General features: G+C 41.2%; 1 protein-coding gene across 1 annotated transcript in view; it reads left to right on the forward strand.

The window, feature by feature from the left end:
- The window catches only part of ADAMTS16 (ADAM metallopeptidase with thrombospondin type 1 motif 16), a 124,493-nt gene that overhangs the window by 60,184 nt on the left and 43,377 nt on the right, over positions 1-20,932 (forward strand). Inside the window, exons 12-17 of the mRNA XM_060772699.2 lie at positions 3,808-3,956; positions 5,045-5,217; positions 7,454-7,584; positions 9,733-9,856; positions 14,395-14,639; positions 20,338-20,476. Coding sequence (XP_060628682.2) covers positions 3,808-3,956; positions 5,045-5,217; positions 7,454-7,584; positions 9,733-9,856; positions 14,395-14,639; positions 20,338-20,476 — 961 coding nt within the window. The remainder of the gene's footprint in view (positions 1-3,807; positions 3,957-5,044; positions 5,218-7,453; positions 7,585-9,732; positions 9,857-14,394; positions 14,640-20,337; positions 20,477-20,932) is intronic.

The raw sequence follows: 20,932 nt of genomic DNA on the forward strand, positions 1-20,932 counted from the left end.
GCTGGGCATGTTTATCCTGAAGAAGAGGAGAATGAGAGGAGATATGATAGCCATACATAAATATGTGAGAGGAAGCCACAGGGAGGAGGGAGCAAGCTTGTTTTCTGCTTCCTTGGAGACTAGGACGTGCAACAATGGCTTCAAACTACAAGAGAGGAGATTCCATCTGAACATGAAAAAGAACTTCCTGACTGTGAGAGCCGTTCAGCAGTGGAACTCTCTGCCCCAGAGTGTGGTGGAGGCTCCTTCTTTGGAAGCTTTTAAACAGAGGCTGGATGGCCATCTGTCAGGGGTGATTTGAATGCAATATTCCTGCTTCTTGGCAGGGGGTTGGACTGGATGGCCCATGAGGTCTCTTCCAACTCTTTGATTTTTGATTCTATGATCTGCCACCAACATGAAAACTGGAGAAAACTGATAAAGGGCAGTGGTTCCCAACCCATGGGTCATGAAAAGTTTTCTGTGGGGTCGCCATGCAGTGGTGAGCTATGAAAATTGTAAAAAGTGAAAACAAAATATCACAGCATCCAAATGTCACCATGCTTGCATTTAGAGTTGGCTCCTCTTTGATTTCACAAATCGCTGAGAGAGTGGATTTTCAATGCTTCTTGAATTAAAAAAACAAAACAAGAATCATCTTAAATGTTGGGAATAACATAATCCTGGCATTAACAAAAAAAAATCCATGATTTTTAAAGTTTGTTAATGAGTTACAATTTCAGTCATCTCATTAAATATGTCAAGAGTTGACATTATTTAGAACTATATTATACTGGGTTGTTGTAGGTTTTTTCGGGCTGTATGGCCATGGTCCAGAGGCATTCTCTCCTGATGTTTCGCCTGCATCTATGGCAAGCATCCTCAGAGGTAGTGAGGTCTGTTGGAACTAGGAAAAAGGGTTTATATATCTGTGGAATGACTAGGGTGAGACAAAGGACTCTTGTCTGCTGGAGCTAGGTGTGAATGTTTCAACTGACCACCTTGATTAGCATACAATGGGCTGACTGTGCCTGGAGCAAACTTTTGTTGAGAGGTAATTACATGTCCCTGCCTGCTTCCAACAGACCTCACTACCTCTGAGGATGCTTGTCATTGATGCAGGCGAAACATCAGGAGAGAATGCTTCTGGACCATGGCCATGTTGTTGTTGTTCATTCGTTCAGTCGTCTCCGACTCTTCGTGACCTCATGGACCAGCCCACGCCAGAGTTCCCTGTCGGCCGTTACCACCCCCAGCTCCCTCAAGGTCAGTCCAGTCACTTCAAGGATGCCATCCATCCATCTTGCCCTTGGTTGGCCCCTCTTCCTTTTACCTTCCACTTTCCCCAGCATAATTGTCTTCTCTAGGCTTTCCTGTCTCCTCATGATGTGGCCAAAGTACTTCAACTTTGTCTCTAGTATCTTTCCCTCCAGTGAGCAATCAGGCTTTATTTCCTGGAGGATGGACTGGTTGGATCTTCTCGCAGTCCAAGGCACTCTCAGAACTGGCCATACAGCCCAAAAAAAACCTACAACAACCCAGTGATTCCGGCCATGAAAGCCTTCGACAATATATTATATTGGAAAAATATTTTCAATATATTTTAAACTACCCTATTAAAAAGTCTATTTTTAATGGATCAGGGGTCACGACTCAGAAAAGGTTGGGCATTGCTGGTATAGAGGGTATAAATCTATACATTTCTTCTTAAAGATATTGCTATTGCTGCATACTCACTTAAGCTCCTTCTACATCAAATTCCCAGGATTTGATCCCAGATTATCTGGCAGTGGAGATTCATATAATGCAGTTCACAGCAAATAACCTGAGATCAGATCCTGGGATATAAGGACAGTGCAGAAGGGACCTAAGCTGCATATTATGTTACTTTGTACCTTTACTGAAGAAAGTCTTTTTGAGACCCAAAAGGGCAAAACTGTCCAGCTCAGGGAATTGTATTGACATTGCAACTGAAGACTAAAAGAAATAGAAATGCAGTGCTATGCTATCTGGATTGTTTTGTCTCCTGGGAAAGCTATGTGACCTTGGACACGCAATAGTTTATCATACAGTCCAGGTGTCTCGAAGGAAAGCATAAATCTTTTGACCTTAGGGAGCTTTGCCAAATGCCAAAAATCTCATGTCTTTTCTTGTTGCTTAGTGGCAACAATACTTCAGAAGGCCAAGGAATTCTTACAACTGAACATACTGTTGATTTCTACAATTTACTAAGTGAAGTTTGTACTGACCATTAATCTTTACCAAGTAAACAAACTCATAAAGTTGATACACATAATATACTGGAGCTGCTTTTAGCAGCTTAAAAATTGTGTTTATGTTTCTTTTTTCCTATTTTTGCATATCAACTTTTTACATGGATTCTTCCATAAGTTCAATGATTGCATGAATTGCAGGGTCCAACTCCCATCTTATATGTACTGCATTGTATACTTGCAATGTAAGTATATGAATACTGTCATCATATGTTAGAGTGAGTCTGATGGGAACAGACTCAGGACCCTTCCACACAGTCATATAACCCAGGATATAAAAGCAGAAAATCCCACAATATCTGGGTTGTTGTAGGTTTTTCCGGACTATATGGCCATGTTCTGGAGGCATTTTCTCCTGATGTTTTGCCTGCATCTATGGCAAGCATCCTCAGAGGTAGTGATTAATTTTAACAAGTCTTTGATGGAAAAGTGATGGAAAAATGCCACTTTAGTGATGATGGATGGATAGATGAATAAAAAGCAATGTTTTGAGGTCCTTTCTACACTGCCATTAATCCAGATTATCAAAGCAGTAGGCCTGGGTAACAACGCAAAAATTTGTTTCTAAAATCGATTTGTAATTGGGGTGTTTTTTTTGTTTCGATATTTAAAATAATTACAAAATTTTCCAAAAAAAAGTTTCGGTATTTACGAAATTTCGTAAATATTTACAAAACATTTTGTAAAGATGGCGCCCTTTTTTTTTCAATATTTTTAAAATATTTTTTAAATTTAATTATTAATTTTGTAGAATAGGGAGGAGAAATTATTATTGAGGGAAGGCAGGCACTCACTCTGGCGGGCCCTCTCGCTCGCCGCTCGCTCGCCGCTCGCCCTCGCCCTCTCGCTCGCCCTCTCGCTCGCCGCTCGCCCTCTCGCTCGCCCTCTCGCTCGCTGCTCGCCCTCGCCCTCTCACTCACCGCTCGCCCTCGCCCTCTCGCTTGCCGCTCGCCCTCGCCCTCTCGCTCGCCGCTCGCCCTCTCCCTCGCCCTCTCGCTCACCGCTCGCCCTCGCCCTCTCGCTTGCTCAGCTGGCGCCGAGAGAGGAGAGCTCCCAGCAAGCCAGGCGGCCATCTTACGTATTTCCGAAATGGACGGAAATACAAAATTTTTTGGCGCCTGCCGTTTCGATATTTAAAAACACTTCCAGGGTTAAAAATAAGTTTTGTAATCGTTTCGTAATTCAAAAATTAACGAATTTTTTAACGAATTACGAATTAACGAAACGAATTGACCAGCCCTACAAAGCAGATGTCCACATTATCTGGTTTGAATTGGATTATATGAGTCTACATTGCTATATAATCCAGTTCAAAGCAGATAATGTGGATTTTATATGGCAGTGTAGAAGGGGTCTGAGAGATCGAACACTATTAAATACATACAGAATTGATAGAAAGTAATGAGTGATGCTTGCCTGTCTTCATAAACCTCATGTTAAGAAAATCTTTTGATGGCCTTATTTTTAGTGCTGAATTTTAAACTATTATCATTTTGAAATTGTAAAACAATGAACAAATGAAATGTTTAAAGCATGAACACACTGTATTTTGCAGTGGTGCCGTGGAGGCCAATGTGTGAAATATGGTGACGAAGGACCCAAGCCCACCCATGGCCATTGGTCAGAGTGGTCCACGTGGTCATCATGTTCCAGAAGCTGTGGAGGAGGCATTTCACATCGTGAACGAAACTGTACTAATCCAAGGTGACTGAAAAGTTCATTTGCTATGCTGAAATACTTCGGAGTAAGTTCTGTCTTGACAAAAAATGTGATAACTGTTTCATTGTGGAAAATGTCTTCGCTCAAGCATTAAGACATAAATCAATCCATTCCAAATGATAAGCATTAGATCAGGGGTCTTCAAACTTTTTAAACAGAGGGCCAGGTCACAGTCCCTCAAACTGTTGGAGGGCAAGATTATAATTTAAAAAAAACATGAATGATTTCCTATGCATACTGCACATATCTTATTTGAAGTACAAAAAATACTGAAAAATAATACAATACTTAAAATGAACAATTTTAAGAAATATAAACTGATTAATATTTCAATGGAAAGTGTGGGCGTGCTTTTGGCTGATAAGATTGTTGCTGTTGTTGTGTCCTTTCAAGTAGTTTCAAACTTAGGTTGACCCTGAGCGAGGGCCAGGTAAATGACCTTGGAGGACTGTATCCAACCTCCAGGCCTTAGTTTGAGGACCCCTGCATTAGATATTTCCACATCAAGTACTAATTTTTTTCAGTTGCCCAAAAACATATATATCCTGCCATAAAATATCTTGTTTCTATATCATGCTCTCAAGAGACAAAAATAAAGCGGACTTCATTAAAAGTAACATATTTTGTTTAGTCACAACCTTCATGTAGTCAGCATTTAGGTACATAACTTGTCAATCCAGTTACAGGTAAGTTTGAAGTAATTTCTTTGTGCAGATAACACAGGGCATCTTTCTTACAATCAACAGCAATTGTGTATTTTCTCTAAAATGGAGTCTGAGTTCTGAGCAATCTCAGACCTGATCATGTGGTCAGCAGCCCCTCCCACAACTTCTCAAAAACATAGAGTAAAGGAAAAGCTGCATACCAAAACATACATACAGTAAGCAAACAGAATCATAAATAAACAAATTATTAGTGGAGGTTTGAAGAAGGTTGCTATTTCCAACATTTAAATTATTGAAATTTTGCTATAAATGCCTAGTGCATCCTCTGCATTATATGAGAATATTTAAATATATGTTGTTAAACTTGTTAACACCTGGTCTGAAGCAGTTGTTCAATTAATGCTGTAGGCCATCCCATGGAGGGAAGTTCTGTGAGGGTTCTCCTCGGATGCTGAAACTCTGCAACAATCAGAAATGCCCAAAGAACAGCATTGGTTTCAGAGCTGCCCAGTGTGCGGAGTTCAACAGCAAACGATTCAGAGGATGGAATTACAAGTGGAAACCATACACTCAAGTGGAAGGTGAACCTCAGTTATAATGATTTTGTCTAAGAAACAAGTACTTCTAGTTAATAGGCAAAGAATATAAATCTTGCTATTTTTTTCTCAAAGGAAGCAGCAACTAATTAGAGTAATTTTCTTCCATCAGTAGGAAAGTCTTTGAAAATGGGACAGTTTTGAAAGATTTATTCTATATGGTTGCTTTGCATAGCATTTCTGCAACAAAAAAATTATATGCAAAAATATCCACAGAAAATAGTGTTTCCTCCATACAAAATATTGCATACATGTGAATTTTGGACATCCTGATCTGCAGATATTGTCATAAATTCATACTCTTCACATCAGCATTTCTTGAAACCCAAGAAACATTGTTTTTGATAATTTTTCAAATAAAACCAAATATTATTTCCATTCCTAAAACAGATGCATGACATCAGAACTGGAATGAAAATATTTCAGTGTATTCACAGGAGCATTGTATTCAGTGGCACAGAATTATGAAGTCTCACAAAGAACTATTAAATTTCACATTGAAATCAATAGAATGCTTTATATTTGGGTTGTGTTATTAAGCCTAAATCCAACCATTAGCCTCCACTAAATCGTTCGGTTCCCTCTAGCTACCGCCCAGTCTCGAACCTTCCCTTTCTGGGCAAGGTGGTTGAGAGGGCAGCAGTGGAACAGTTGCAGCAGTTTCTAAATGACACAGCCGGACTTGATCCCTTCCAGTCCAGCTTCTGTAGGGGGCACGGGACAGAGAATGTGCTAGTTGCCATCACAGATCAGCTCCGCTGCCAGATGGATCAAGGCGGATCAGCGCTGCTTGTGTTATTGGACCTCACAGCAGCATTTGATACAGTCGATCACAATCCTTTGACCCACCGCCTAGCCATGACTGGGGTTAGGGGGATACCCCTTAAATGGGTGTCCTCCTTTCTCCAGATTCGAGGACAGCGTGTGGTGAGGGGAGGGATGGTTTCCGAGAGATCTCCGCTAACATGTGGGGTCCCGCAGGGAGCTATTCTCTCTCCTCTATTATTTAACATCTATATGCGACCACTTGCCCGACTGGTGCGGAGCTTTGGGCTTGAGTGCTACCAGTACGCTGATGACACTCAGCTCATTCTGAGGATGGAGGGCTGACCGGACTCTGTACCCGAAAATTTCCATCAGTGCCTTGAGGCCGTTGCTGGATGGTTGCATGCCAGCAGGTTGAGGGTGAACCCAGCAAAGACGGAGATCCTTTGGCTGGGCCGTCCGGGTGGGAGGGAGATCCAGCTGCCTACCCTGGATGGCGAGACACTACATCCGTCACCTTCTGTAAAAAGTCTTGGTGTCTTATTGGACCCTCTGCTCACAATGGAGGCCCAGCTCTCTGCTGTGAGCAGATCTGCGTTTTTCCATCTACGTCAGGCTAGGCAACTGGCTCCCTACCTATCTAGGAACAACCTGGCTATGGTGATCCAGGCGACGGTCATCTCGAGGCTTGACGACTGTAACGCCCTCTACATTGGCCTTCCTTTGTCAGTGATCCAGAAACTGAAGCTGGTGCAAAATGTGGCGGCTTGTCTTCTTGTCGGGGTGCAGGCGAGGTGTCATATCACCCCAATTCTACAACAGCTGCACTGGCTACCGATTGAGTACCGGATTACTTTCAAGGTGCTGGTACTAACCTTTAAGGCCTTATATGGTCTGGGGCCGGCATACCAGAGGGCCCGCTTATCCCCCTACCAACCCCAGAGATTACTTCGGTCCGAAGACCAAAATTTGCTTGAAGTCCCCAACATCCAGACTTATCATCTGTCCTCTACTAGGCAGAGAGCCTTCTTGATTGTAGCCCCTTATTGATAGAATGCCTTGCCAGTTGAAACCCGAACTATCCGAGACCTACTTTCTTTTCAGAGAGCCTGTAAAACCTTTCTCTTCTGACAAGCTTTCGATGGGTGAATAACTCGGGAGTATGTCTGTTCTTGTTTTATTGTATTTTAAAGTTAATTGTATTGTTTTAATCTACTGCTGTAAACTGCTCCTAGCCAAATTGGGAGTAGCAGTATACAAGTCAAATAAAAATAAATAAATAAATAAATAAATAAAGTAGACCCATTAAATCAGGGGTGGCCAACTGCATGGAGGGGGCAGTTTTCACCAAAGTTAGGTTGGAATGAAGGATTTATCATTTTTTTAAAGTAGATTTTTTTTTCTGCACAAATGGACGGGAAATCAACCCATGTACTTAGTTCTCTTTTCATTTTAGATCAAGATTTATGCAAGCTCTACTGTATTGCCGAAGGATTTGATTTCTTCTTTTCCCTGTCCAACAAAGTGAAAGATGGGACCCCATGTTCAGAAGATGGCCCCAATGTTTGTGTAGATGGGATTTGTGAGGTAATGATGAAATAAGGTACTTTGTTTTGCTATTAACTTGCATTTACCATCTTTATTTCATAATGATGGCATAATATGATTATCTGACTGCTTACCATAATGTTTCTCAAGGGACACGGATAAAATGTTACATATTGCAAGAGTATGGCTCCTGCCAAAAACATGATTGGCAGTCTCCGTTTCCTTTTCCCTATACCCGGGCAATATCTTGTAATACAAAACCACACTATGAATATCCCAGAAATGCTCAGCCAGTACAGTGAAATGGCAGCAGGGGAACTCCTAGCATGGTGACATCATGAGACACATTTATATTACTAGATATTGTCTAAGAATAGAGGAGGAGGAGGAAGAAATCATTTACTATTTTGATGACAACCGTGGGCTCCCCAAAACTATTAATTCTCTTCTCAAATGGTTATGACTTAATAGTTTGAATTGTTCTTAGCAGTAAGTCAGTCAATGAGCCCTGCAATCTTCATTTAGACCACATAATTTGTGATGCAGGGGGACTATCTGTGTTATTATTTTATGTGCCTAACAGCCTGTCCTGTATGCATATATAGTGTGTGTGTGAGGGGGAGTTCTATTTTACACAGTAAAACTGAAATTGGGCTGAAAATAACAGAAAAGAAATGAAGGGAAACATTGGTGCACAGGGAACAGGGATCCTAATAGAATCATATAACAGTACAGATGTCAACTATCCATGCTTTAAACTGTCTGAAGACTGTCTGAAGACTGTCTAAACTGTCTGCAAACCCCACCTCCTTCAAGATGAACTGAACCACCTAAACTGGGCTCTACAGGCCAATGGATACTCCACCTCAGACATCAGAAGAGCTGCAAGACCTAGAACAAGCCACGAGAGTCAAGAAGAAGATCCACCCAGAGGAAAAGTGTTCTTGCCATACATCAAGGGAACCACTGACCGCATAGGGAAGCTGACGAGGAAACACGACATACAAACCACCTACAGACCCACCAAGAAAATCCAACAAATGCTACGTTCAGCAAAGGACAAGAGAGATCCTCTCACTTCTGCAGGAGTCTACCGGATACCATGCAGCTGTGGACAAGTCTACATAGGGACCACCAAACGCAGCATTGCCCAAACAAGAATCAAGGAACATGAAAGGCACTGCAGACTACTTCAACCAGAGAAGTCAGCCATAGCAGAGCACCTGATGAACCAACCTGGACACAGCATTTTATTTGAGAACACAGAAATGCTGGACCACTCTCACAACCACCATGTCAGACTACACAGAGAAGCCATTGAAATCCACAAGCATGTGGACAATTTCAACAGAAAGGAGGAAACCATGAAAATGAACAAAATCTGGCTACCAGTATTAAAAAAATCTCTAAAATTACAACAGCACAACAACAGAGAGGAAACAAACAAGGACATCTAATCACCTCTCAACAAAAGTTTGCTCTAGGTAATGTCAAGCCATTATATGCTAATCAAGGTGGTCAGTTGAAACATTCACACCTAGCTCCAGCAGACAAGAGTCCTTTGTCTCAACCTGGTCATTCCACGGATATATAAACCCTTTTTCCTAGTCCCACAGACCTCACTACCTCTGAAGATGCTTGCCATAGATGCAGGCGAAACGTCAGAAGAGAATACCTCTAGACCATGGCCATATAGCCCGAAAAAACTACAACAACCCTGTGATTCCGGCCATAAAAGCCTTCGACAATACATGTCTGAAGACATCTTGCCAAGAAAACCCTAGGATAGGATGACTGAAAGTTGGAGTTGACTTGAAGGCATATATAACAATAATCAAGATCTTGAAATTACCTGCTGCTCATTCCGGTTTTTCTTTGCTTTTCCTTCAAGAGGACCTGCAGGGGAATAGAGAGCCACAGATAGTATGAGAAAGTGGAGAGTGCCCAGTAAAGGAAAGCAGAACATGGTTGTATTTGGATTTTACTCCAATCACCACAATTTCAAATGTACAGCAATAATACATTGACAAGCAAAACGTGCATTGGTTGTTCTTCTATGTACGTTTCCATTCTTTTGGTCACAAAAAGAAAGTAGGTAACAAAATGTGAAGTTTTTCCGGTAATGTGGGGATTGAATTCTCATTGTCACCTAAATTTAGACACATGAATATGGCACTTGTTTTGCAGGTAGTTGGCTGTGATCAGGTATTAGGTTCCAGTGCTGTAGAAGATGCGTGTGGAGTGTGCAAAGGAGACAATACAACTTGTAGAATCTATAAGGGACAGTTCACTAAACACCACCTTACAAATCGTAAGTAGTCTTTAAATGGCATAAATATTGGGTTGTTGTAGGTTTTTTCGGGCGACATGGCCATGTTCTAGATGCATTATCTCCCTACGTTTCACCTGCATCTATGGCAAGCATCCTCAGAGGTAGTGAGGGTGCTTGCCATAGATGCAGGTGAAACATCAGGAGGGAATGCATCTAGATCTCACTACCTCTATTTTTTCCCAAACTTCCCAGTGTTCACATTTGGACATATTGAGTATCCGTGCCAAGTTTGGTCCAGATCCATCACTGTTTGAGTCCACAGTGCTCTCTGGATGTAGGTGTACTGCAACTCCCAAACTCAAAGTCAATGTCCAGCCAAACCCTTCCAATGTTTTCTGTTGGTCATGGGAGTTCTGTGTGCCAGGATTGGTTCAATTCCATTGTTGTTGGAGTTCTGAATGCTCTTTGATTGTAGGTGAGCTATAAATATTAGCAACTACAACTCCCAAATGACAAAATAAATCCCCCCAACCCCACTAGTATTCAAATTTGGATGTATTGGGTATTTCTGCCAAATTTGGTACAGTGAATGAAAATACATCCTGCATATCAGATATTTACATTTATGATTCATAACAATAACAATATTACATTTGTGAAATAGCAACAAAAATAATTTTGTGGTTGGGGGTCACCACAACATGAAGAACTGTATCAAGGGGTTGCGGCATTAGGAAAGTTGAGAAACAGTGTTCTAAAGCTTAATATATCCAGGACCATGTATACACTTGCCTATGTTAGCTGAGTTAAACTGATACAGCCTATGAGCATCCCCAGAGCCCTATGGCCATCCACAAAGCCAACCAGGCCAAGAGAGCATTGCGACCATTGTCATTACATTGCTGATGACAAGCAGCTCCCTGCCAGAGGCTTGTTGGCATTGTCACATTTTTGATAGCATGGCTTTGCAACCTGGTGTGGTCTAACCAGAAGTGACATTGCCAGCAAACCTCGCACAGGGAACTGCTTATAGCCAATAATGTAGTGGTGTGTCCATTGGAAGTGTGGACAATGGATCAGCCTGCATTTAACCCAGTCCAGTTGTTCACATCTTTGAAACTCTGAGAAATGAAGTTAAATGAGTCAGAAAAAGCACAATAAACTATAGGGCATAGCTCTGACAAGTAATATAAAGCTATGGTTAGGCTTCCCCAGCTTCCAAACCCTTTTGTACTCTCATACTTGGTGCTCAAACTTAGACTTGAGGTGAATGCTGATCTGTGATTGAGAGGCATCCCAAACTTTTAAAAGGGACAAGACTTCCACAAATATAAATTTGATTCCATACAATCTGAGAATAAGAAAGATATAAAAGGCTTGAGGACAGCATTGAGATTAGTAAGAAAATTCTAGCATGAGCTTTTATTGACCCTGTTTGTTTATTATTATTTTGAGCTTTTATAACCCAGTCTTCTCAACCTCCGAAGAGGGACTCAGGCCGGCTAACAGCATAGGATTAAAATACAATAAGATAAACCACAGTAAACATCATAATACAATAGTACAAAAATACATTAAAATACAATTATACAACTTACAAAAAGGTCAGTTCGTCAGAATAAATCATAAATTCATCACCATCCGCCCATGTGGTCAGCAGTTATTGACTCAGTCATCATTCTGCAAATGCAGTATTCCAAAGCCATGTTTTTACTTTCTAAAAGTGAGGAGGGAAGAGCAGATTTAGATGGAGATTAGTCTCCATCGGGAGGGAGTTCCAGAGCTGAGGGGCCACCACCGAGAAGGCCCTGTCCCTCGTCCCCACCAATCGTGATTGTGAAAGAGGAGGGACCGAGAGCAGGGCCCCTCCAGAAGATCTTAATAACCTTCATGGTTCATAGGGGAGAACCCGTTCGGACAGGTTAATTGGGCCGGAGTCGTTTAGGGCTTTATAGGTCAACACCAGCACTTTGAATTGTGCTCGGGAACTGATTGGCAGCCAGTGGAGCTGACGCAACAGAGGAGTAGTATGCTCCCTGTACCCCGCTCCTGTTAGTAGTCTGGCTGCCACTCATTGGACTAGTTGTAGCTTCCAGGCAGTCTTCAAAGGCAACCCCACATAGAGAGCGTTGCAATAGTTTATACGTGATGTAACCAGAGTGTGGACCACCGTGGCCAGATCAGACTTCCCAAGGTACGGGCACAGCTGGCGCACAAGTTTTAATTGTGCAAAAGCTCCCCTGACCACCGCCGAGACCTGGGGTTCCAGGCTCAGCGATGAGTCCAGGATCACTCCCAAGCTGCGAACCTGCGCCTTCAGGGGGAGTGTAACCCCGTCCAACACAGGCTGTAACCCTATACCCTGTTCGGCCTTGCGACTGACCAGGAGTACCTCTGTCTTGTCTGGATTCAATTTCAATTTGTTCACCCTCATCCAGACCGTTACAGCGGCCATACAATCTGAGAATAAAGATATAAAAGACTTGAGGACACAATTGAGATTAGTAAGAAAATTCTAGCATGAGCTTTTATTGATCCTGTTGACTTCATCAGGCTGAGAATAAAATTGTCATCCAAAAATTTTCAACCTGTTCCTAACTTTCCCAACCTAGCACTTTCCATACAACAACTTCCATTGCTCCACAGCCAGAGATGTAGCACATTTGGAGAGTTCCAGTTTGGAGAACCCTGTTCTGTTCTCTGGAGAGCCACCAACTATGATATTTAAATAAACACACAAATCCTTTTCACAATTGGCCCTGTAACCATGTGGGTAACTTTAGTAAGAATCTGACCATAACAGAATCCATACAATTTTCCAGTGTTCTCAGTGTGATCATGCTTTATTTTCATTTTCTGATTTCCATTCTCACACCTACACAGTTTTTAGGCTCTAAAGGGAAAAAAGAAATCTGGCTTGTTACATGGTGGTCAAGGACTGTAGTAACACAAACAGGGGGGGAAATGGAGTTATTGGGCTGGAAGACAAACCTCTGTGGTGTTGTGTGTGGGAGGACGAGGAGAAAGATGAGGGGGTAAAGTGAACTCAAGGGTGGGACAGGAGAAGTGAAAGAGGGGAGCAGAGGGACACAAAGGAGCATGGGAACCACTGAGGTAATGTTGATGGTTAAGAGAATGAAGAGACCATACTGCTGCCCACACTCCCACCCTTTGTATCACCCCAGTATCCATAACGTCAGGAGAAATAGCATATGCCTGAGGTCTTCCCTCCTGAAACTGGAACTGATTATTGAGATGAACAAAAGTAATCAAAACGTGCTGTGAAGCACAGCTGCAAAGTATGTGGTTTTAGCTTCTCAGTAAATAAGTCTTCATAAAAATAGGAACAAAACCTCTAAAAAATTTTACAATTTTCCACTTGATGTAAAGCGGAGCTTAGAGATTGGAAGTGAACCATGAGATTGTATCCATCATCTCATTCCATTGTTTTTCTGGATTGGGATAATCTGCACTGGGCTATAGTATGTTCACAGCTCCAGTCCATTCTTTTGTAAGGTTAGATTACTGTAATAGAAAAGACACAAAAATTGAATTAGGAAGAGGGATAAAAGGAATTGGTTCCACTGCAGAGTAACTGGTTTGAGGTTGGGACAATGGCCATAATATGAGCTGGTTGTCAATTGAAATGGAACCCAGGAATGCTTGGGTTTTTATCCAGTCTTCTGAGATGCGCTGATGTGCATCACCAAGTCCATTGGAGCCCCCGGTGGCGCAGCGGGTTAAAGCCCTGTGCCGGCAGGACTGAAGACCGACAGGTCGCAGGTTCGAATCCGGGGAGAGGCGGATGAGCTCCCTCTATCAGCTCCAGCTCCTCATGCGAGGACATGAGAGAAGCCTCCCACAAGGATGATCAAACATCAAAAATCATCCGGCGTCCCCTGGGCAACGTCCTTGCAGACGGCCAATTCTCTCACAACAGGATGCTCCTGACACGACAAAAAAAAAAGTCCATTCAGGATCAGTCCTGGTACCATGGCAAGGGGCAAGAAATGAGAACAAAGTGGTGGAAAGAGAGAGTCCCCATTGAAATTCTCCAAAGTTATTTGCCTTATTTGCCTTCCAGACAACTGTATTTTAAAGTACTAGCAGTGTCTGACTCCTGGAAGCCCTAGACCTGTGGTTCTCAACCTGTGGGTCCCCAGATGTTTTGGCCTTCAATTCCCAGAAATCCTAACAGCTGGTTAACTGGCAGGGATTTCTGGGAGTTGTAGGCCAAAACACCTGGGGACCCACAGGTTGAGAACCACTGCCCTAGACAGCTTGTCCTATGGCCAGGAATTATGGGAGCTAAAGTCCAAAACACTTGTAAGGCCACAAGTTTGACACCACTACACCAAAAGCTACAGTGACCTACCTATAAGTCTTGTTAGTAGGGAATACTTCTAAGTAAAATATGCATAAAATTGCATTGTAATAGAGGTTCTTTGATACAGCAGGATTCCTTCCTGTTTCAGGTCAAACTGGGATAAAATCTTGGTGTGTTAATTTCCTGTATTTCCAATCATGTTTTTGGCCCTTTCTTTTATACTGAACAGTGTGTCTTTTCCTCCATCTAGAGTACTACTCATTAGTCACCATCCCTGCAGGAGCACGAAGGATTCGCGTGTATGAAATGACCATCTCCCACTCGTATCTTGCTGTTCGTAGTTCCAATAAAAAATATCATCTCAATGGATACTGGACTGTTGACTGGCCAGGGAGATACAGTTTTGCTGGAACAATATTTGACTATCGAAGGCCGCATAATGAACCAGAGACACTAAGTGCTTCTGGACCAACAAATGAAAGCCTTGTAATTGAGGTATGTTGCTTTATAATGAAATAAAGCTTTCAATGTACATGTAATTGTATTATTCCGTTCTAACACTCATGCTTATGAGCTAGCCAAGTATTGTGAGAGGAATGGACACATGTAGAAGAAATAAAAGCCGAATGTTGTCCTGTACCCTCCTGCAGGTGCATTCCACTTCCAAACTTACTACTAAAAATGCAACCTGAAAGTGAGGAGAGGTTCAATTTTCTAAGCCCAGTGCCTTTGATTAGTTTTTTTTTTTGTTGTTGTTGTATCAGGAGCGACTTGAGAAACTGCAAGTCCCTTCTGGTGTGAGAGAATTGGCTGTCTGCAAGGACGTTGCCCAGGGGACACCCGGATGATTTGATGTTTTATCATCCTTGTGGGAGGCTTCTCTCATGTCCCCGCATGAGGAGCTGGAGCTGATAGAGGGAGCTCATCCGCCTCTCCCCAGATTTGAACCTGTGACCTGCCAGCATAGGGGTTTAACCCACTGCGCCACCGGGGGTCCACCTTTGATTAGTGAGCTAATGGCATGAAAACACAATGCATATTTATGAGTGTAATCATATAAATAATGTGCACAATCATATAGTCATATAGCCAATCGGATTGACTGAGGAAGTAAAGCTTAAACATGAAAAATAAGAAAAAATCACTACAGAAAATTAAATTTCCCCCAGTGATATTGTTTTCTGTGCATAAAATGCTGTTTGCTTTGTAGAAAATCATGTTTCTTTGCAAACATACTAAATATTAATTTTATGTTTCAAAAACGCTAGTTTTCCAACACTTTATCAAAGATATATGAAAACTCATTTTGAGGAAAAAAAAATAGCAAACAGTTACGTCCATACAACTGAGGCAAGAAGAAACTACAGTCAAGAAAATAAAGAGTATTTCACCAGAGCAAAGCTAAAAATTATTACAATGGTGTTTTTTTTCCTTTAAAAACTTGAGATCTTTCTTTTCCTCCTAGAAAAAGGCAATTTCATGGATATTTCTCCTCCAGATATTCTGTGTCTTTTCTTAAATGGGTATCTCTTATTCAAAATGTGTGGGACCAAAAGTGCTTTGAATTTCAGGGTTTTTTTTCACATTTTAGAATACATGTATTTGTATATACTTACATAATGAGATATCTTGAAGGTGGGGTCGAGGTCTTAACACAAAATTCATCTACACTTCATATATACTTTGTAACAATACCCTGAAGGTAATTTTATGCAATATTTTAAATACTTTTGTGCAAGGAACAAAGTATGTGTACTCTAAACCACCAGCAAACAAAAGTGTCATTCTTTTAGCCAACCATGTAGACAATTTTGGGATTTTATAGTATTTTTAGTTTTAAAATTCTAGATAAGGGATGCCCAACCACATCCTAAAATAATGCTAGATTCAGAATGTTTATAGAGGATAGGTAGGAATATTTTAAATCTAGAGACTGAATTCCAACTGTGGGTGACTCTGAGATCAAAGGCTGGTTAAAGCAAAGAAACGATTATAATTTGGAAAATTTCCCAAAAATTATATGAGGTACCACTCTGTTTTATATACTTCTACCCTAGAATAAACCCCTGTAAAATATTCTTTTTACCTGCAAACTACAGCAGGATATTAACATTTTTAATATTTACAATCTTTGAGTAGAAAAATTCCCATGATTCACATCCAGTCTGTGGCGTAAGCCTAACTCATTCAAGACATGGAGAGAATACAAGTAGCCAGCACTGTTGCTGTAGAAGAAAATGGCAATTAATGGTGGCCATTTGTTAGAGTTTGTTTCAAAAAGGTAGAAAATCCCTAAAGGAGGAAAAAAGGGAGATTAAGGTGACCACCATGTTGTTGGCTTGGAGTAGAATATTATGCACAGATCAAAACTGTCAAAATTTCTCAACTCATGTTGCTACAAGGCTTAGAAAATTGTGTTTTATAGCAAAAGAATGCATATTCTCGGCACATGTTTTATTCCTGTAAAATTTATTTAAGTGCATTTGTTACCTTTTTAGAAACAAACTTCACATTTGGGAATCTGTTGAAAATGTCCTCCTCACTCTGGAGAAATTTGCGACCTCATAAAACTTGCTGCTGGAATCACCATGTATCGTTGCAGTTTGGGTGTTGCCCATTGGGCAGTGTGGGGAACCCATCATCCAAGTCCTATATCATCTTACTCTCTGGTTGTCCCATCCTATGGGGGGAAGCATTGGCTGCCTGGCTTCCCCTTGTTGATCTCAATGGAACACGAGAGTCTTCCCATGTTGCCGCCATGGCAGCATATCCCGGTTGAACTTCCCTTTTGTGATGGATCCCCACCAGAAGTAGTTTGGCATTATGAGATGGGAGATGACAGGTGTGAAGAACCCTTACCTTAGTTACAGCCAGGATGTGGGGCCAGGAAAAGCCTGTAAGACTAGAAAGATAGGGAATGGGCAAGGCGAAGCATCAGCAGCCATTTTGGAGAAGGGAGACGCCATCTTGAGTGTAGTTCAGAGCAGGGGGCATGTCTTAGGCATTAGATGGCAGGGAATGGCCGGGATTGGTGTAGAGAAAGGGGGCGGAGTTTAGGAGAAGCTGAGAGGAAAAAAGGAGCGTTTTAAAATCCTGAGGGAGAGTTGGAATGAAGAGTTAGAGAGAGCAGTTGTAGTTGGAGAATTGCAGAGAAGATTTAGTGAGAAGTCTAACTTGGAAATAGATTCTAGATAGTTATTTCATAGGAAAGACTATAGCTAGACAGTCTCCGAGGTATTTGGGCTGTTTGTAGGGAAGAATCTATTTTTGAGGGGAAAATATAAATTCCCAGTTTTGAAGTTGTGACTGAAACTGAATTCAAGCACTGTACTATTTAATGCAACCGATAAGCTTTTTGTACCTGAATTACTTTCAAGACTGTTTAATAAACTTGTTATTCTATTTTCACACTACCACAGACTGTGTGTGAATATATTAGATAAAAATATAACCTCTCTAAAGCCAGATCAAACAGCATTGTAACATAAAGAAGTGTTACTTGTTTCCCTCAGCACTAAAAATAGAAAGTTGGCAGCATAGCCAAACAGAAGAACAGTTTCAATATTTCTCAGTCATCACCCATTATGCAGACAAAAACTTAGACAGTTTAGGTTTCTCCCTGTTAAACAAAAGAGTAGTTCCATTCAAAATAAATAAGCCTTTATAATTTGGTTAGCCTTAACAATTGGTGGCCACTCTGCATATTGGTGTCAGTGGATTGATTGAATCCATTATATGGTTTTACAGCATTCATTTTGGTCTGTGGATCTTTATAATTGATTTGGCAGCTAGCAGGATCCATTAATTGATCCAGGTATAATATTGGTGGCAGCAGATATTGATCAGTTCTTGATTATAGTTGGTGGCAGTTTGTGAGATCTGATTTAGAGATTTGATTACCCCGTTCATTATAACAGGCTCCATTACAAAAGAGAAGATCAACCAGTGTATGCCACCGATCTGTGCCCCATCTGATGAGGTGGTTGATGAAAAGGTCTTCCCTATTTCTCTGCCAACAAATATAATTGAGCATTATAGAACAGAGTTTTTCTGGGCACTTTGAGAACAATCAAAATGCAACAAATATTTTGTTAGATGACTTCTTCAGATGGACAGAATTATGGGGGCAGATATCATTCCGGCTGAGCTAATTGGATATTCAATATACCTCTATAAACTGAGGGACTATAATAGTAGGGGGGAGGAACATTTTTCTGATCCCCTTACGAGCCACACACAAAATTGTGAGTAGAGACATCCTGTTCCAATGAAATCAGATATTTAAAGGAAGAAACAGGCAAAGGTACATAGATTTAGCTCAAGCTGTTCCATAATTCTTTACTATTCAATTTTCCAAATAGAGGTGTTAGATTATTTAAACCTGCTGCATATCCAACACTTTCTAGGGAATTTAATGTGAGTAGCAAGGGAACTAGCATGCAAATAGTTTGTAACAAGATCTTATAGTTGTTAATACTGCAGCTCATGTGATGGTGTTAAAGGATGCTGGCACCATTTTCACCCACATCACATAGTGATCTAAACTTGGCCCCATTACTGCGGGAATAAAAATGTTGATCCCAGCTTATGTTATGTTGGTGAAGTGAAGGCAGGAGTGAACTGTAGCTAGAATAAACCAATATTCAGTTTGTTTGGGCCTGTGAGGTCCCTTCCATTCTAGATATTTTCAGGGTCAGGAGCCTTGGTGGGACAAGTGGCAGATTTCAGGGCCCTTCCACACAGCTGAATAAAATCCCTCATTTTCTGCTTTTAACTGGAATATATGGCTGGGTGGACTCAGATAACCCAGTTCAAAGCAGATATTGTGGGATTTTCCGCCTTGATATTCTGGGTTATATGGCTGTGTGGAAGGGTCCTTAGTTCAATGGATATTGCAGCTTTCATAAAAATTAAGGACTTCCTGACTTGTGACTGGGAATGGGTGTAAGCAAATATTTTGACTGGTATCCCAAAATTTCCTCCTTTGCTGTGAGCCGGATGGCAGTGCCGAGTCTGAATGTTATGCCTATTATATGTATAAGCAAATATAAGTCCACTGAAGATATTGTTCTGTCGCCGCTGGGCCTGTAATTAATTGTCTTTAAAGACAGGGTGACCTTTTCCCAGTGGGAAGCCAGGGGGCCTAAGGAGAAGTTCTCAGAGGTTTCCACCACAAAGAGTCTTCAGATGGCTTGAGAAGTGCAACAAAGTCTTTTATTAATGAACAATCAAACAGGAACTTCTTTTATCTTCAGTAAAGTTAAGCAAATGATTCCAAACTTTTAGGGAACTGGTGAATTCCTAATCTTGCCCACGAAGGACAGGCGACTGACTTCAATAACTTTTTTCTTTAAAGGAAAATCCCCTTTTTAACTTCTCCCAAGCTGACTGAAATCCAACCCTTACTGATGTGGGCTCCGCTACCGGGCCGAACTGCTTCTCGAACGTCGAGTGAACCTACCAGCAAGGCAGTGAATGTTCTCCAGCTGGAGTTCTTTAGTCCTTAAGGCTGTTTTCCTGGAAATTCTTAAACCTGTAGGAATACTTCCCTGGAGTTCTTAAGGTTGAAGCTTTTGTACAGGGGAAGTTACACATATCCTATACATAAGCTAACCTGGCTGAGACTAAGTAACAAAATGGCTCACTTCCTTTCCCAATTACCCTGAGCAAGGGGCAGGACCAAAACTTAACGATGATGGACAGGTGGCCTGCCCTATGACTGCAGCCAAAAGAAGCTACCTATCTGCAGAGTCCCTGAAACTTAGGACTATAAACAAACATTTAATGCAAAGCAAACAAAATTGGAGCTTCTGGTACAGCTGTACCAGAACAGATATAGAGCAGTGGTTCTCAACCTGTGGGTTCCCAGATGTTTTGGCCTTCAACTCCCAGAAATTCTAACATCTGGTAAACTGGCTGGGATTTCTGGGAGTTGTAGGCCAAAACACCTGGGGGCCCACAGATTGAGAACCACTGGTATAGAGGGACTAAATATGATTTTTAAATTGTATTGCTTTTGTTTCTACAGAATCGTCTACATTACCTCCCCTCCCCGCCTCATCTTTCTTTTGGGAACTACTCTCGCTATACTCTTGCTGTCATTTTCAATTCTTTTTTGAGATTCCTCTATCATAACCTGAGAATTTATTGATGATATGCTGATAAGTATATTCCTCCTTGTTTTCTTTCCCAGCTTCTCTCCCAAGGTAAAAACCTAGGAATTGCTTGGGAATATTCCCTTCCAAAGGCAGAACATGAAAGAATGACAGCCCTGAAACATAACTATACATGGACCACGATCCATTCCAAATGCTCAGTCTCATGTGGAGTAGGTAATGTATCTCTGAAATGTTTAAAGATACAATGTTATTGCAGACCACAGACTCTTTCCTGTCCAGGAATAGCCTTCACAAGAAAACTCCAGGCACCTCAGAAGTGTAATCTCTAGGAATAGAAAGATTCTTTATGGGTATATAATTAGACTATCTCCTAAAAGTTATGTCAGTTTGCCTGCATAAAGGAGCCTTAGTTTGCCATGTTGATCTACACAGTGCAAAGAAACATATTTCCTCACTTAACAAATTAGAAAATATATCAATGAATCGTATTTATTAGGGTTTCATTTCGTTAATTCATAATTCGTTAATAATTCGTTAATTTTCTTAATTACGAAGCGATAACAAACCATTCTGGAGCAATTTTTTTAAAAAACGAATTTTTAAATACGTTTGTAAATGCTTCGTAATTCGTTATGTATTCGTTTCGTTATTGTTTTGAGGTCATTTCGT

Source organism: Anolis sagrei, chromosome 4, assembly GCF_037176765.1.
Source record: "Anolis sagrei isolate rAnoSag1 chromosome 4, rAnoSag1.mat, whole genome shotgun sequence".
NCBI lineage: Eukaryota > Metazoa > Chordata > Lepidosauria > Squamata > Dactyloidae > Anolis > Anolis sagrei.